Below are 20,581 nucleotides of genomic sequence, written 5' to 3' on the forward strand. Positions count from 1 at the left end.
GTTGTTTAATTGATAAATGAAGAGCTACATATGCAACAATACCCTGATGTAACCATTATACAAATTTATTGTTGATATCGTCTACAATGTAACACTTAAGACTCAATGACCAAGTTTCTAATTTTTGAAATCAATAATTTTTATAATATACACCAATATCCACATGGAATATAAACTAGCTGTTGTTTGGATCGATAATTATCTGTTTATATAGTAAAAGAATAGAGTTTCTGAAACACTACTTTTTATGTTTCTCTAAAGGGCTCCTATCCCCCACACATTCTAGGCAGGATCTTCTTTGATGTGAGATCGGCAACATTCTAATCCTCCTATCCAACAACACAGGTTACCAGAGCAAATACCCATTACTAGGTTTTTCTCCAACTCCAAGCTTCATCAATTTGATTTATAAGTGATATCCTCACTTATTTGTCTTGATTCTGCCATAGCTCTCGTCTGGGTGAGGATGATGATGTTTTCGGTACTTCTATACAAACCTTGTGAAAGATGTGACAGCATTCATTTAAACTTTAATCAATAGATCAGTTCCTCAGATGCCTATTAGTACTCTTATTTAGACTATATAGTTTGGGCATTAAACTGTTTTACGTTGCCCTACTTATATCATTTTCAAACATTCAAAAAATTAACTTAGTTCTAGATTGGGTTTGACATAATATTAAATATTGAAATTAAAAAGTTAACAAACATAGACACACCATCACTTATATGGATTCTTTATTTAGTTTTCCATGTCAAGGAAAAAATGGAAATATGTATTCATTTAAAAACTGAAGGCATATGAAAGCTAACTCGGAAATGCAGATAAGCATTGTAGCTATGTCTCATTATAACTGAAGCTATTAACAGAATACCAAAACGATATTTAGAAGGAATATATACATTCAATTGCATATTAAACAACACTTTCCACTATACAATACACAATACATGCTGACACCGAGAGGTCTTTATTTGAATATTCTGCAATACTTTACAACAATCATTCACAAAGAGCGATATGGACCTAAAATATACAACAACATACCAGCCACTAAATGTGTGAATAAAACTAAGCTACCAGTTCAAATCCGGATCTGGATGCGGGTACAACAACCTGGTATGTGGACATGTGATTTTTTTTGGAAGGGTTTGGATATCTTTGAGTATGCGCATGTGTGTTTTTAAAACAATTTTGCATATATATATATACAAAAAATGTTCAAAATTAAACCATTTGATAGTATGATACTTCATCATTGACCAATAGAAAATCGAAAGATAAATATTAAATGCCAATTGATAGATCACAAACATCCAAATAAGCTATTCTATACATGTCTATGGTCATGTGTCCAATGAAAATCAGAAACTCATTACAATTACAAAATGTAGATCATCATCCCTCAACCATCAAAAGCATCATCAAAAAAATCACCATTTGTTGTATATTCATCTCCACCTGCAGCAAGTTCAAGATCATTTGAACCCAAAGCAATTCCACACCCACTAGATGCACCATGTGTAGACATGTACTCATCATCATAAGCTATAGTGAATTTAATAAGATCATAAATGATTGCATCTAAGTTGGCACATTTAGGGGTTATATACCAAAGCTCCATTTGCCTCATCCTTGTAGTGTTCCTCCATTTTAAATGCCATGTCTAATCAACTTCTATTGCAAGTAGAAATTAGTACTTCATCTTCATCTTCCACTATAGGTAAAAATGGATGTTTCTAGGTTGCAAATGAATCACTGAGTAAATTCACTATTTATTTTCCGGGTCCACTAGTATAAGCATTTTGTTTTGATCTTAGAACCGATTTATCAGACTCTTCTTATTCTTTTACATATCTTTTATTTGCATGGGAGACAGCCACACCCATCCCTTTGCCAACAAAACCACTGAACTGGAATTTTACTCGAGAAAATGAGCCACTTTTCGGTTTATTACAATAATTACACATGTTTAAATACATATTTGGTATTCATTACTATTATTAAATATGTATGAGTTACTCATTATTTGAATAAGAATTTTATGATCATATCTAGTTATTTGATAAGTAATAATATGTGAAAATATAGAATAAAGATATATACTTAGAAGTTTGAATATATATATATATATATATATATATATATATATATATATGTGCAAAGTATATATTTATATTAGGTCTTCATCTATATTACATTGAAATGATCATAATACAAAATTACGTTAGTCTCTTTCTTATTCTTTTATTTCTAGACATACGATAAGAGCTATGTGCCTTGATCTTTTCCTCCAAGAATGTTATTGCATGAAGAGGGAAATTGAGATTCAAAGGGAGCCTAACATTTCATTAGAGACAACCTTGAAAGAGAGGAGCAAATAGAGGATGCAATTCAGTCAACCTTTGGTGATCTTAGTCTTATTGATCCAGAGGGAGTAAACCATGTTGAGATGAATTCTCCAGTGATCAATAAATTGTGCCAATCAAGAGGATTGTGATCCATGAATATACCTCATGGCTATATGATTTTAATGGGCCTACCCCCTGTATACAATAGGAGGAAGTGACGACTTCCAAATGATGTCACTTGTATTTGCAAAAGTTACTGTAAGGTGACAATCTTGCAATAACTTGTATCATGAGATCAAACAAATTGAGTATATGGTGAGTGTCTTGCATCTCAACATTCTGGAAGGCCATTACTCAAAGAGTACTTGGTGGACATCACTGATATTCCAGGAGGCCAATACTCTTGATATCAGATGTGATATCAAAATCTTTTGAGTACTTGATGAATATCATTGATATTCAAGGAGGCCAATACTCATGATATCGGACCTTATTTGGGTACATGGTGAATATCATTGATATTCTAGGAGGCTAATACTCTTGATATCGGATGTAATATCAAACCTTATTTGGGTACTTGGTGAATATCATATGTTGATATTCTCGAAAACCAATATGTGATATCAAATGCTGGAAATCTTCTGTGTTATCAAATGAGATATCTTTAAAATTGTTATTTGTAATAATATGTTCAAGAAATATTTATTCTTATCTGTTTATTCTTCTATGCTAAGAGGGAGTATTGATGTTTGATAGCTTTACTCAGACAACCCTATGTATAATTATATATGAGATATAATTTTTGTGTGTGTGTGTGTGTGTTCATTATATTGAGATATAAGATCATTATTATATGAGAAAAAATTTCTATGTATATATGAAATCAAATTTGTTATTATTATTAATTATCTGATCAATAAATAGACATGTCCCATGAAGGGATATGTTTATTCATGGCTTAATAGACATGTCCCATGAAGGGACATGTCTATTCATTGCCTAATATGTTCGAGAAATATTTATTCTTATCTGTTTATTCTTCTATGCTAAGAGGGAGTATTGATGTTTGATAGCTTTACTCGGACAAACTTATGTATAATTATATATGAGATATAATTTTTGTGTGTGTGTGTGTGTGTTCATTATATTGAGATATAAGATCATTATTATATGAGAAAAAATTTCTATGTATATATGAAATCAAATTTGTTATTATTATTAATTATCTGATCAATAAATAGACATGTCCCATGAAGGGATATGTTTATTCATGGCTTAATAGACATGTCCCATGAAGGGACATGTCTATTCATTGCCTATTCTCTATACATATAAATCTAAGAGAATGTTGCGTTTGGAACACACATACCTAATAAGGCAGTGCTTAATACATTTGCAACAGATCCAAAAAACCAACACAATTCAAGAAAATCTCCTATAGAAAATAGATGCAATGCGAATATTCTTGGCATACAACAGCACCAAGATTTTAGGACTTGATTGTAGAGTTCAATCTCAGAAATCAGAAATATTGCAAATGGTTGCAATGGTCCAAAGTGCTTCAGCAAAGAGGAATCAGTCCTGAAATTTCCATCTCCAAAACCCTCAGTAGCAATGAAAAAATATGATAAAAGACACAAGGCATAACAGATGGTCAATTTTCTTCGAAGGACTCAAATTTATAACATAAAATGCATCTCAGCATCTCCAATACACCTCTCACTTAAGAGGCTTCTTGTTTACACTTTCAAATTATAACATAATAAATGATAAAGTCGTTCAATAAAAAAGACTCATTAAACAACTTATAATATAAACTCTATTTATTTACCCAATCAATTATTGATGATGGCCAACAACATGTGTCTCCACTGCACTACTTAAAATAGCAATCACCGAAATTTGACTTTCTATAAATAGCAAGTCTCACAAGAGAGACCCTCAAATCAAACTGTTAGCTCATTAGGGTCGCAAAGATGAACTAACTAATCTTGTCTACAAGAACCTACTAAAATGGGGCCACTACAAAACCGTACCTTATACCGTGAAACATGTCCCCATCCTCTAAACTCCATGGAGCATAGTCATTAACTCCTTTATTGTTGTCCATTAAAGGAAGATTTCTCTGATACCAATTGTAATGTCCCTTTTCTAGATTGTAGACACTAAATGAATTAATGGAATTCCTCCTTCAAATGTTTATTTTACACAAAATGACATATATATAATGTTGAAAGAGATGAATTACTTATAATTCAGAATGTAATGATTGTATTCTATCTCTATATCACCAGTAAGTCCAAATGCTACAATAATGAAATATGAATGCAATGTGTTAGTGTATATGTATGCAACTACAAATGACTGGTAATTCCAAATGCTCTACTGCAATTAAGAATTCAGTTGTAATACAATGGTTGTTTGTGATATAACAATCTATATTACGCACTCTACCCTATATGGTTGTATATAATCTTCCATGCATGATATGTGCTGCAATCTACAGGATAAGGAATGGGTTCAAGCAGAGAACTGTTGTGATATTCTCATATTATATGTGCAATGGTCTCTTTTATAAGAGTCGTCTCTGATATTTCCCTAATATTATATGTTCTTTAACAATGTTGTCTTCGATATGCGTTTGACATGCCTACACAAAATGATTATGATATGCTCTTCTTGTTAAGTGGATTCTACAAAGCGAAATAAAGTTACATAAAATCAATTCTACTTGCTGCCTTTGGAGAGTCGATCAGCTGATATATATACACGCTCTTGAATCATGAGGAAGCACAAGTGCAAGGTTGCCACCCGTCATAACCAGTAATTGTTATTTACTCGTTATATCTACTTGTGATTATTATAAGTAATCAAATATGATTAAACATAATAGTCATAAGTGTAATGGAAAGTGTGAGCCCAGAAAGACCATTAGTTGCATTATGTATCATTGCTTTATCAACCCAGAATGTTGTTGGTTGTATTATAAGTGCTAGCCTGGAATAATGTCGACTAGGAAGATGTGCACATTCCAAATCAATGGATCTGAAATGATGCTCGAGCAAGGAAATGTCAATCTAGATAATACTCATTTTCATCAGCTTCATAATATGTAGAGATATATGTGAATATGATGCTCAATGCAAATTGCCATGAATGCATCGACTACATGGGTGAATCTTAGCAGGTTATGATGTTCCTTTGTAATAAACCCAGCTGGCTCAAATTGTTGAAAATATGATTCTTCAAATTTTCGAACACAATACTGAAATATGCAAGTGGACTGCTCGCAACTAATTATGTCAACTATCCAATTCAATTTAATCTGGCAATTGAAATCTTGTAAATTTATTTCTTCCCAATTCATTCAACTTGTTAGTTTTCAGAAGACTGCTGCAAATATAATAACACTTTTATAGAATTTGTATGTGTTTTTCAAATGCAACAATCACTTATATTTATATTGAGTATAAGCCATGAATAGACATGCCCCCTCATGGCACATGTCTATTCGTTAATCAAATAATTAATATAACAATAAATTTAATCATATATACATATATAGATCATTATTATATTAATTTATCTTATATAATTATATATAAGTTTATACGATAGAACCTATTAAACATCAACTCTCCCTTTTAGCTAGGGAGGATACACACAAGACATATATTACACCAATGGTAATATCAGGAATGACAAATTTTAAGGATATCTTTGATCAGAAGATATCCATTATTTTGATATCAAGAGTATTGGTCTCCCATAATATCAATGATATTCACCAAGTACTCAAAATAAGGTTTGCTATCACATTTGATATCAAGAGTATTGCCCTCCTAGAATATCAATGATACTCACCAAATACTCAAAATAAGGTTTGATATTACATCTGATATCAAGAATATTGACCTCCCAAAATATCAATGATATTCACCAAATACTCAAAATAAGGTTTGATATCAAGAGTATTGGCCTCCCAGAATATCAATGATATTCACAAAATACTCTTTCAGTAATGGCCTTCCACAATGTTGAGATGTAAGACATTCACCATATACTCAATTTGTTTGATCTCATAATACAAGTTATTGTAAGATCGTCACCTTATAGTAACCTCTACAAATACAAGTGACATCATTTGGAAGTCATCACTTCCTCATGATGTACAAAATGGATAGGCCCATTAAAATCACATAGTCACGAGCCATATTCATGAATCACAATCCCCTTGTCTGCTGCAATATATTGATCACTAGAGAATCCATCTCGACATGGTTTACTCCCTCTAGCTCAATAGGATTGAGATCATAGAAGGTTGACTAAATCATCTCTATCTACTCCCTCTCTTTCAAGGTTGCCTCTAATGAAATGCCAGGCTCCCTCCAAAATCTCAATCTCCCTCTTTTTCCTACAAGAACATTCTCAAAGGAAAAGATCAAGGCATGTAACTCTTATAGTACATATATAAAAAACAAGAGGGGACTATATAATACTCAACAATGTAGCCAAATGTCTTATTTGAATATACACATCAATCTATATTTTGACATATAATTTTCTCATTAATGCCAATTTTCCAATCTCCTATATTCACTTATATCTATTATTTTCATATGTAATCTTACTTTGGCTATATAATGGGTTATACCTATATTCTAAAGTTAAATAATAAATATGGTAGCATCACCAACATACCTCCATATTCATATGGGTGTCTGAGGCAACTTAGATTATATCCATATAATACAGTACCCATTTCAAGATGCTCGATCAGTCTTAGTTAACGAACATAATCCCCAAGTGGGACCTTGGTATGAACAATTTCATTGTCAATATTATCTTCCATCTCTATTTTGTTGCAGATTGTCAGCGCTTATACCATTTATTTGTGGTTCCTTGTTCCATGTTGTAAATGTCAGTGAGCTTTAATTATCTCATTCAAACATATTACAAATTTTGACCTATTCCACGTCACTTAGATGAATATCACCTTCCTCCACATTATTTTGTCTATAATTTACACCTTAATGGAGTGGATTTTCCCGCCGTTTCAAAATTTTCTTCAGCGAAGCAGCTTTTCCAATCTAAAAGTATCCAAATTTTAACACTGAATAAGAGTTCTATGACAAATTTGCATGGCCAAATTTGTATATACAATTACGAGACGCCTAATTCTTCCCTTCACTTCAGTGAGAATACAAAATCCCTTCTCTCTAAATCTAGTTCTTCCATTAGCAGACTTCGAGATTTCTCAATTAATAGACCCCAATTGGAATCTTGTATCACATGCCAATTTTTAATTTTTTTAAATTTATATTTCAAATACAAAATCCCTTCTCTCCAAATGTCATTCTTCCAGTTCAAATTTTATTATTCCTTCCTCTCAGAACAAGCTTTCTGAAGCATTTTGGTTAGATGCAAGGGGGAAGTTGTTGTCGCTACCACTACAAACAAAGAAGACCAAGCGAGGTCCCAGATCAAGAAGCTCTCAATATCGGGGTGTGACTTTCTACAGACGCACTGGCCGATGGAAATCGCATATCCGATTAGTTTCATTCTCTAAAAATCATTATTTTGTTTCTCTTTGACTAATTGCAGACAGCGTTACTGAGGAGAATAAAAATAAACTCGTCTAGAATGACATACAAAAAACCATGAAGATTTTCTAGAAGTTTGAATCTGATCTGCTACCATGTTAGTTTTCAGAGGATTGTTGCAAATGTTATAACACTACCATAGTATTTGGTATGTGTTTTTCAAATGTAGCAATCAGTTATATTTATATTGAATATAAGCGATGAATAGATATGTCCCCACATGGGGCATGTTTGTTCATTAATCAGATAATTAATATAATAAATAATTTAATCTTATATATATACACATACCATTATTATATTAATTTATCTCATAGAATTAACAGCGAGACAAGCAATTTTACTTCAATTATTGCCTTCACACCAAGAGTATTGTGTCATGTCCCCTTCTCAATCTTAGTTCCGGGTGATAGAATTAATCTATCTCCACATCCGGATAGATTGATAACGATTTCAGGCAGGATGCTCTCTAGTCACAACGGGGGAATTTAATTTAATTTATTCCAAGACTTTATTAAAGGTACAGAGTTAAGTTACTTTAATGTATAAAGTCATTTATTTTATAAATAACTTTAAGTGACTACAGGACAAAAGTAACTTTTAATCCCACATTCGTTGCACGTGGTACTTTTCCCTCATTCCGAGGCTATTTATGCACGAGAGTTCATTGGGATTACATACAAGAAAATTTATGAACTAAATATACTACATCCTGGTTGCTTTAATGTGCCTGGACAGAGACATTGAGGATGAAAACCCTCAGGTCTGGAAAATCATAAGGAGCTGGACAAAACCCCAAGCTTCCTTTAAATTTCAGTACAAGACTTTGGGCAAAAATCAGCAATGAGAAGGTTGAGTGTATCAAAGATGGAAACAGGTATGTAGCAATGGTTAACCTGGGCAGTCTGGTTATCTTCTGGGTTGTAATCATCATACAATAAAGACCACTACCTGTTTAGCATCAGTTAGCATCAGAAGAATTTAAGGGAACTGGTAGGAACAAAAAAAAAAAAGCTGACATAAATCCCTAGGTAGCAATCTACACTTTAAGCACAGTCAGGATTAAGCTCAGTTAAGTCATTTTTTGGTGAGGAAGACTTCTATGTAGAAGTATAACACTGAAGGAGGTCAGTTCCCGGTTCCCGAGTCATCTTTCTTCATGCAATTGGGTTTATGGTTAGACGTGTGAACTGAGATTGTCTCCTGGACGAAGCAGAAGCAGGGAACATTACCAACACAAGTGTTGCCACGTTAATAGTTCAGATTACTATAGCGGTAGTGCAGCCTGGCCAGTTGGGTTCGTATCAGCAAGTGAATGGTCCTCTTCAGCAGACGGGCATAACCCAGGTACCTCTTACATTATACACCACAGTCGGCAAATAGTTTTAACCGTGTTAGGAGGGTTACCCTCAGATAGGATCTACAGTGTTGGTGTTGGGAATGTGAAAAGGGCAGCTCAGGAAAGCACACGGTTTGGTCCTATTTAATGCCAGTTGAGAGTGTTAACGGAAGTTCGGGTGACACTGCAGGGTCATTAGACATATTGTAGAGACCAAGAAAAAGCTACAGACATTGGATAATAGGCCAGGCATACTCTTCATAAAACTTGGTATGTTAATATGTGCCATCATTCTGTGAGTATCATGTATTCAGAGAACTAGGGGAAATGATTCTTTGTTTAATTTCTATTAAGTTTTACCCTTTGCACTTAATGAATGTCTTCTTGTGTATATCAGACTGAGCTACCCAAATCTGGGAAATAGTTTTGTCTCAGTTATAAGAATTTCATGCAATAGGAACATCCACAGTGAATATAAAATTTCTGAACTGGTTTAACAAACAACTGTTTGATGAAATGTTATCTCTGTTACCCCATAACTGAATTGGATTTTTTAAGATACGTTGAATGGTATTGCAAGATTGGGAAGTTACTGCAGGAACATGAGAACTGTTTGATATATTTACCTCATAAAATTTATACAGCATTTGCTAGACCTCAGGGTCAGATCGTATATAGTTGGTTCGTACTGCTGTAGGTAATAGCTTAGTATATTACATATTGGCTAAGCACAACACATTTATTATGTTAATTAAACAATGGACCTAGTGTTGATTAAATGCCCCAACCTGATGTTTGATTGAGTGCTCTGAAATCCTAGCAAATTGAAAACCGTTCCTTCTCAATCATTAATGCAACCTTTGGGATGGGACTGTGGTTCAACACAACCCTCACAATCGCCTATGTTACAAAGCTACAGTGGTAAATCCTCAACACAAAGCACCTTCGTGCCCAACCTGAAATGCTACAGCAATAGGAGTGATCTACGTTGGTTATGGCGTCTAAATTTGCAGAAAACAGTCACCCAAGCTCAGTGAATATAGGTTGCTCAACGGGGATCTCACGCGCCCTCTGGAAAATCATAAATATGCCATACCAATGGCAGGAAACACGGCATTTGCAAAAAGGAATTTCAATGCCAATAATTGCAGTCAACCCTTGTGCAATGCAAGGAAAATTTGGTGAACAAATTTCGAAACCCCCAGCAATAAAATTGCATAAGCACTCACACCAAACAACACGATCTTGAACTACCAAATTATGATGCCACTTCTCAAGTAGAAATTAGAATAGCACCAATTTGCAGAATAAGACCACGCCCAAACTCAAAAACAAATGGCTCGATAATCAAAGATGCAAAATGTCAAGCAAGCAGATATAACTGGTTCTCAAAATCAGATACCACAATCACCAAATTCCCCACCTAATCACCTTTCCAGTTACAGGAAGTACAGTAAGAAAGTCGTCAAACATGCAATTTAGAGGATTGCCCAATAGAAGTACAATTGGGCAAACAAACCAATATTTCCAAACACCAAAATTCCTCTGCAACACTTCACTTCTCAATCACAGTAGCAATAGTATGAGAAGACACCAAATTCAGTTCTAGAAACTCAAATCAAATCCATTATACTTCAGCAATGGATTGAAATCACAAGAATCAATTCACACCTTAACAAAAGAGAATAAAAGCAATAGACTATTGGATGCCAATTCCTCACAAATGGAGTCATATTTATAATCACTTTTTCAAGTTAGCTTCCTCTTCACACTTCTCACCTAAGAGGTTTAACATTTACAATTCCACTTTATAACATGTCATAAGATAAAATACCTTTTAACAATTGAAGTCTGACAAATAACTACATATATATAAATTCAATAAATAAGATGCAAAATCGAATGCAAATTATGACCAACCATTTATGTCACCACTCTATTGCCAAATATAGTAATTAATCAAAATTAAACTTACTATAAATAGTAAGTCTATCTCAAAGACTATCAAAACTCACTGTCAGCTCACAAGGGTTTCAATGATGAACTGACCTAGCTAACTGCAGGAACCTACTGAAAATGAGGACATTACAGTCCTACCTCCCCAAGATTGCTTGTCCTCAAGCAATATGATAACACAATGAGCTTTAATCTCCTCCACGATCCCATAGGAAAATGTGTGTAACATCCCTATCATCACCAAACCATCTCCATACCATCAACACCATCAAAACAAACAAGTTAATGTGTCAAACAACACTCAATACCCGTGTTGATGATGAAGGAACCCAAGTATTACAATGAGGCAGTTCCAAGCTTGATTTGCCCTCATTAACTACACCAACCCAAATATTCCATCGAACATTAGACTTAGAGACTGACCCTACACCCTATAGATATCCACTACATAGGGATCGAATATGAAGTTGTATGCACTCATCACCGTATATACGCTACTGGAATCCTAATCATCCTCGTCCAAATCATTAGTCTGATACGAGGACTCAACCTCAAACTCATCATAATACATCAACAACATAGTATGATTCACTACTCCCTTAGGCCCCAAAGCATAAGCGTCACCTTTAGAGAAAGCTCCCTTCCACCAAAAAGAAAGTGGTCTCCTCCACGGATCCTCTATTGATGCCTCATCGCTCTTCCCAGTTGATTTCCCCTTCTCGATAACTAGTGGGAGCTCCTCATCAACAAGCGAAGGGGCAGAAAGCCTCGAAGAAAACTTGCCTAGAAAATAAGATGACTCAAGATCTCTAACTTTTCTCATAGCCTCCTGTAAAGTGTATAGGCCCAATGAGTTAACCCACCCTCAAGGTAGCTCAAGCAATTCCTCCATAAATAGCATCACTCTCCTATGCTTAGAAATATCATAAACCATCATTGAAAACCTCTAGAACTCATTGATGTAAACATCTAAATCACCAATTTGCCTCAGCTGAGATAACTATTCGAAATATACCTCAAGATCCTTCCTATCAAATCTCTTTATCAATCAATCCACTAACTCCTCATAGGAAGTAATCTTATCATGATGCAAAGAGATCAACCCATGGTACCACCAGTCATGGGCTACTCTGGCTATATGCAACACTGAAAATCTAATAGCATCCTCCTCAGTCATAAGATACAATGCCAAATATGTGTCGAGCTTATGAACCCAAGCTCGAGCTATCACTCTTCCACTACCATCAAAATGTGCCAAAGTTATCTTACTGGGCCACCTCTCACAAATCAAACTATCTATGCATCTGTCTATCAAGAGCAAGCCTACCTCTAGAATGCTCAAGCTTCTATGTCAAAAATCTGTCAAAATTAAAGTTTTGCTTGGCGGCCTACAGAAGAGCATCCCACTAAGCAAAAAGTGCAACCAAGTCATTTACAAAAGGTGTTACCTCAGTCTATATACTAACTGCATCTACCTCAAGGTCTCAGAAAGGTAGGCCTTTATGGCCTATCATAAGCACCAATGTAACCACTCTTGTCAATCCTATCATCCATTCTAACCCGGTCCTCTGCTATAATCCTCTCGCCATCTATGGACCTGTCATCTACTCAAGAACTATGTGAACTAACAGAATTGTCACAAGTACCCCTCTCCCTACTTCGTCCTCCAAGGACTGCAGTCCATTGTTGAGTGTCAAAAAGATGGTGCAGCACATCTACAACATTGTTCTACAGCTGCCAAGTCTTTGAAAGTCTCTTTGACCTCTCTAGCAATCTGAGAACCAGTGTCAGCATCTCTATATCCAGCTGACCCCCCTGAATCACCAGCACCCTTGTCGTTCAACTTCAAACTACCAAGCTATATCTTAGGTTCTCCATCCCCAGGTGGAGAAGTGTGACCTTTGTGGGTATAATGCCTACCCGGAATAAATCTCTAAGCCATAGTGTGTTGAACAATAAATCTTTGAACCGAATTCCATACAGGCTAACAGAAAACCACTCTAATACCACTGTAATGAACCCAACTAGCTTACACTGTTGAATATATAATTCTTCAAATTTTCAGACACAATGCTGAAATATGGAGGTGGACTGCTGACAACTAATTATATCAACTATCATATTCAATTTAATCTGGCAGTTGAAATCTTGCAAATTTGTTTCTTCCCAATTCATTCAACTAAGTCATAGCATTAATAGTGTAGCTGCATTACAATCTCAATATAACAATTTACAGCAAGACAAGCAATTTTACTTCAATTATCACCTTGATACCTAGAGCATTCGCTGCGCACAACACATTTATTATATTAATTAAACAATGGACCTGTTTTTGATTAAATCCTCCAATCTGATGTTTGATTAAGTGCTCCAAAATCCTAGCAGACTGAACATCGTTCCTCCTCCATCATTTACAATCCTCCATGCTAAGACTTCTGCAATAATCTTGTAGGAGAGATTCAACAAAGTTATTAGTCTCCAGTTCTTTTCCTGAGTCTTGTCACTGCCCTTAGGAAGCAACTTGATTACCCCTTTATTAATGCCATTTCCTAAAGATCATTTTTCACAGGCATCCTCATAAACAACTCGTAGTTCACTGCTTATCCAATCCCAATCTTCTTTGTAAAATTCAATTGGAAAACCATCCAATCCTGAAGATTTACCACTAGGCATCGATTTGATAGCATCCCTACCTCTTTTAGTTCACTGCATTGTTTTAAACCATTGCATCTTCTTTTCAAACTTTCTTGGGGATCAACTTCACGCATTTGTCTAGGGCTCCATGACAATTCGTATCATATTATAATGATAATAAGTTTTTGTAGAAATCATATAAGGCATTTATAATTTCATTATCATCTCTGCTAACAGTAATTCACTTGAATATCTTCTATCAATTTTCCTTTTTTTGTTTGGCCCTGATAAGATTGAAGAAATACGTCGTACCTTTGTCACCTTCTTGAAGCCAATTCATCCTAGCTCTGACTCTTTGCCTTTGGATTTCATAATTCTGCAATTTCCAATGTCCTCCCTTAAGTTGAATCAGGTTTTTTTCTACCTTCTCATGATTACCTAAAGTCTGTAACTGTTTCTCAGAATCATTTAGCTTCCCTTGTAATTGGTTTTTTTTTCACAATGTGTATCAACAGCATTCTTTTTACCAATAATTTGGAATATGGTATTCCATGCATCCACCAAACTGCTGCAAAATCTCAAGATGATTTACCATTGTGACAAAGTTTGTTAAGGCTAGTAGTCATCTTGATGGCATTAAGTGAGTCTTGGTCATAAAGCAGAGACACATTGAGTTTAAACAGATTGTGTTTCCCTCTCGTGTGTGTGTGGACCGACTGCCCTCCTGGATCGATACTACAAGAGATAGGAGAGTTGTCAGGCATACTATCTGGGTACACTCAAACTGGTGAGTGCCTTGCTTCATGAAAAAAAGACAAATGTGAATCTTCTGCATATACTTTGTCTAATCTACAGTAAACTTTGTGTTTCTAGTTTGATTATTGCACCAAGTATACATGTATAGCTTTGTATCCCCTCCTATTCCCTGCCACAGGATCAACCGCTTTCAATTTCCATTTTAATTTGGTCCATAAATATTGTTCATTGCCTTTCCATACAAGATTAGACCTGCCACATTTATCCTCTCTACGCTCAATCATGTTAAAATCACCCACAATCACCTACTGAGCTTCCCGAAGATTATTGGCTAACCAATCTCAAAAAGTCACTCTCTCTTTGTTGTCATAAGTAAAATTAACTTTACAAATTTCTATATTATTTTCCTTTATTTTAAAGGTAACCCACAGGGCCCTTTGCCAAGGAGAGGAGCCTTCTGCTTCAATTTATCAAACCACTTAGGACCAACTAGAAAGGCAACACACCCTTGCCTTTATCCTGATTAGTAAAACAAAATGTTGCCTTATCACATATGAAAGCTGAAAGTGCTGAAAGCATGATAGCCTACCATTTTTATTTCTTGCAAATATACAATATCTTTGGTAGATAAACTGTTGCGACATTTTGTCAAAATGTATTTCCTTTCACGCATTTCAAGCACTTTTACATTCCAGCAATCAGATTAATCATCATCATTTAGAATGGGTGGGAGTTTGATTATTGTAAACCCTGCTAAAACATTCAAGCATATCTGATGGTTTATGTTTCTCACTATCTCTTACTGGTCTCGGATTGTTCTGTCTTTCTATGATTTTTCGTTTTTTTTATGGTTTTGTTAAGTACCTCACTGAAACTCTTATCATTAATTTCCTATGAGTCTATTGACTTTTTATGCATGGTAATGTGGTTATCATCATCTTTCCCAAACCCTGGGATTCAGGGTATCATATGAGAGGGGACTATGTTCCAAAGAGGCTTGTTTATGCTTTCTAATTTTGTTAGCCCAGTCTCTAAAGCAATTTGCTGTGCATTTTTTTGGGTGGGGGCATTATTCTCAATTTTATTAGCAAGTTGGGAGACACATGCTGGTTGAGAATTGTTAGACAGTACATTTTTGGGCATGTTACCACTAGCGTACACAACCTCAATTCCTCCTCAAACATATGATTAGCTAGGGTTACAAACTTCCCATCTGGCTTATCTCTTCCTTCAATATTAATAAGGATGGCATCATTGTTAACCTCAACAGCTTCTTTCAGCTCTTTAGAGCAATTTGTTTACGTTTTCTTCTTATTCTGAGAATTCTTTTTAGAGATGTCAGAAGGATTTTTCTCGACGGCAATATTAGTGTTCACATTGAAGACTTTTTGTATACTTCTTTGAATCAGACAACCCCTTCTAGTATGTCCAATAATTTTACAGTGAAAGCAAGTCCCTAAATTCCCTAATAAATTAAGATTTCAAGAGTATTCATTGACCTCAATTTCAAGAGTGATAACTTTTGAAATATCAACTTTTAGCTCGAGAGCAATCAAGACTTGAGCATTTAAATGAGACAATGTGAGCCTCAATTCCTCCACTTGCATAATAGATCCCAAGGGCTTCAGCATTTAAGGAATGAACAGCAAGAATGTTGGCTGAAGATTATGGAGCTCATCCCAGTTAGGGGAGAGACTAGCGACAACTTGCTCAACATTTCTATTCAGAGATCAAGGGAATGCTTTGAACAAAGATTGACCCACATTCCAAAAATGCTTCTTTAAAACCCTTTCTTGCATATTGTGTTTCAAGAAACACTACAAACAAACCTCCCTAAATCACTCTACTGAAATTAACAATAATTCCCAAATTTTGCCCCACACATTGTTAAACCAATCATAAAGAAATAATTTTCTTGCAAGAAGAAATTTCACGTCCATACAAACAAGAAAATAGTAACATTGTTTAAATAGGATTGTTCAGCCTTTATAGCTCTCATCATATCTTCGTTAGGACAAAGGGATAGGGTTTTCAGACCAATGGGAAGAATCCTTCCCTTGTTTCCCCCTCTGGGGTTTGCACCTTCAAGGATGCTACCATCTCCCATTCTACATCCATTGGTTCTAGCTTCCACTTTTCTGCTTGCTCCCAAATAATCTTTTCTGCACAACTCTCCATTAAAGAATGCAAATGAAACACCAAACTTGTCTGCCAATACTGCCTTCTACGACCGTTTAACAGCTTCAGAGATTTTTTTTGCACTATTTTCCACAACAGTCTCTTTATTCTCTTGTCCAATAATAATAAAATTCTTATTGTTGATATCTTGTCCGACATGAACTCCTGCCATTCAAAGAATCATACAACCAAATCCTCACCTAGCAGATCCTAAATGGCATTATAAATTTGATTAACAGGACACACACAACAATAAACACATGGAGGCTGTAAAGAATAACAAAAAAACAAGAGCATCAAAGTAAACAAAGCATGCATGGAAAGAAAACACAAGGGCAAAAAAATTGATCAATGCAGCCCTGCAAGGACGCGAACACATTCCGCAGAGAGCCACACGTCTGCATCATAGTCCCACTTGCAGAGCAAGATTTCCCTCTGGATATTATTCTTTATCTTGTTTATTTTGATTTTATATGTTGTACATGGTCAAAGTAAACAAAGGTCCCATTAAAAACTCACAAGAAAAGCTCAAAATAATGGTAATTCTATTATTCTTTTGATTTCCAAATACTAGATACTAGCTAAGAAATTTATCAAGATACTAGAGCATAGTGCATGCTATTTCTAGAATTAAATAGCAATCACTGCCTAAATTGTCCCCTCCTAATTGCATCAATCACAAAATTATAAACTTCCAAACAGATTTTGTTGAGGTTATAATGTGAGATATAAACTACCTTTGCATTTTTGCATTTCTATGTTCAAAAAAAAAATTTATACAATTCTTTGCAAGGTGAATTATCTGTTCATATGATTGCAATATATATGTGACAATTTCAAAGAATTGCAGAAAAATAAGTTGTCTCTAAGAGTATATGAATATGTAAACTAAAAGATAATATGACAAATTATGAAGATTTGGAATTGACAAATATTGTAAGGTAGGTATGAAACATTAAAACTTTGCATCGACTATATGACATTAAAATCACCTCATCTGCTTTCTTTTTCACCATATTGCTCATGTCATGCAAAAATGATATTACAACATCCGGTGACGAAGCCATGGTTGAGGTAAGTGCAAATTCAGCATAACTTTTATAACCCAAAATCTGCACAAGGTTCAAGTTTAAAAAATCATTGCCTACACAAAACAATAATTCCTCAAAAGTAGAGATATGAACTAATTTTAAAATGGGTATTGAAGAGTTTGCAGTAAATCAGATACTTTAAGAAATATAAATTGTATTAATTTCAAGTGTTACCCCAAGTTTTCGGGATGGGGGCGGCAGGGAATGGGGTTGTCCAGGACGACAAATTTCTTTGGCAAGTTTGGGGACAGACATAGCGAAAATAAAAAAATAAATACAGAAATTTGAATATACACATTACATTCATATCAAAACATGGGTAAAGCACGCTATCTAAACATCATAAAACCTTAACATAGAATATGTCAATAGTCAAAGCCAAAGCTCAATATGCATTCATAATTAGGAATTGTTGTCAATGTGCATGTAATATTAAAACTAGCACTTGCACCAAAACGAGATGCATTGGTTACGCAGATAATAACATATAGTTAAATACTAATAATATATTAGATATGACAGATTTAAAGAATAACCTTAACTCTAACTTTAACAATAACCTTCACACATATACTAATTGCCTCTAACCTTAATACTTCCTAATCCTAATTAAAAATGGAACTCCAACTTTACTTCTAATTGAATTCTAAATGCTAACTATTACTCTGATTCAACTATAATTCCAACTCCAACCTTTAATCCTCTAACCTTAAATGGATCCCAATACTAATCAAGTAAGTTGTATTATAATAGAGATAGAACATTTAAATATTAAGTGTTATAAATGAGTATATGAGCTTTGATCTCTTGCTTATTTAAATTTATGTTATAAAAAACTCACAAATTCTCAATTATTTAAACTTAAACAACAATAATATAATTTTAAATTATTATTATTATTTGTTGAGATTGATAATACTGTTGGAGTAACTTATGTCTCTTTACTAAGATATATTATGGTATTACGTAGTAATAAGAAAATATGAATGATAATATAATAATATCACAATGCAATTATTTTTGTTATGTGTAATACTACTATAATTTTTTAGATGAATACAAGGTATAACAATAAAAAAGGAACAACAATTCCACATGGAAAAAATCTATTTCATTATTCCTAACCAAATGAAAATGAAGAAATTAAAATTAACAACTAAATCAATTTACAGTCATCATACTTCTTTTAGTCTATCTTCTTCAGTTGTAGTGATAATCAATCATTTTTTGACATTTTTTGTAGGTTAATGCTCCTCTAAAGTTCTCTGTGATTTAATTGTTTTTGGGATTTTATATGGAGGCTTACATTGAGTCCATTTATCACTCTCTTTATATAGGAGTCTTGTACAATGATATTTTTTTCTTCTTTCCACTACTTGTCATAAATCATTTGGACATGTGTACATAAATCTGTAATCACCCAGAAATGGTCATCTAGACTATGAGCCCCCTTTCTAGCAATTTTGCATAATTTATCTATCACTTATCTTTGATCAAATCCTCAAAAAACTATTTATTTGATTATAACCTATGGTTTGACCACCTTATCCTAAGTCTTTTATTTAACTAGAACAACTTGCTCCCTTTTAATTAAATAAAATTCCCTTATCCAAAGTGTCCACACATAAAGCATTATTCTTATTTTAAAAATAAGAGGAAACAACATTTTGTCTACACACATGAATGCACAATTTTCTATGTGAGATGAATCTTTATTTTCAAAATAACTTTAATTCTCCTCCACACATCTTATGCCTCTTAAAGCCAACCGTTGATCTTGATAGCTAAGATGCTTGTGCACATGGATCACTCAAGATGCATCGTCCACTCTTGATTAGACCTCTCTTGCCTCGTAATCTCAACCGTCTATTTATCTTTAAAAATGAGGGCTCTCTCCTCATTCTCCATCTCTTTTGCTTTTGTACTAACGTTATGCTGCAAGATTTCTAGGTGACTTAGAAGCTTTCAAGGACTTGCAGCATTCTCGCATTTGTGCTCTCATATTTGCTTTCTCATTGCTTGCCTCATGGCATTTTGGCTTAGTCTTTATTTATGCTGATAGCTTAGATCACATAGTCTAAATAGGAGGCTTTGTAACTCTTATTGTTAGCTTGCATTTCATTTAATTCAGCTCGCATTTGCATTGCATTACATTCTCATTGTGATTCATCAATGCTAGCACTCTTGCTCTCATCTTTGAATCTCTCGTTTTATGGTGCACCTTGCAAGGGTTGCATAGCTAGGTTCATTCGAGAGGCACTTTGAAAGGCACCAGACTACCATTTCACACATTTGCACAACATAGATAGAGAGCTACAAGCCACCTCTTTAGATGCTCTCTTTCATGGGTATTCTTGAGAATAAGAGTTATATAAGTGTGCCTACTTTTTGGTATACATTTTTGTTGCCCACCATGGGGCTGGATAGCCTTGTCTAGCTCCATTTCTTACATTTTCTTCACATTTTTAGCTTGTTGTTTCAGGTTTCATTTTTCCAAACAAGATTATTGTACGATAATTTTCCAGTGATTGTATGATACTTTCCAGGGTTAGTTAAACTTTCACACTGGTATTTTGAACTCTACCTACTCCAGTTTTATACAGTATCATAATGCATTCTTCCTTTTGATTGGGACATGGTTGTACAAAATATATTTGTGTATGGTAACCTAT

General features: G+C 34.4%; 1 protein-coding gene across 1 annotated transcript in view; it reads right to left on the reverse strand.

The window, feature by feature from the left end:
* LOC149560959 (Zincin-like metalloproteases family protein) overlaps positions 1-20,581 on the reverse strand; it is a 358,697-nt gene that overhangs the window by 168,575 nt on the left and 169,541 nt on the right. Inside the window, exon 9 of the mRNA XM_089824904.1 lies at positions 17,811-17,930. Coding sequence (XP_089681030.1) covers positions 17,811-17,930 — 120 coding nt within the window. The remainder of the gene's footprint in view (positions 1-17,810; positions 17,931-20,581) is intronic.

The sequence above is a fragment of the Cupressus sempervirens genome, chromosome 4 (genome assembly GCF_028749045.1).
Source record: "Cupressus sempervirens isolate cs-2001-9-10 chromosome 4, ASM2874904v1, whole genome shotgun sequence".
NCBI lineage: Eukaryota > Viridiplantae > Streptophyta > Pinopsida > Cupressales > Cupressaceae > Cupressus > Cupressus sempervirens.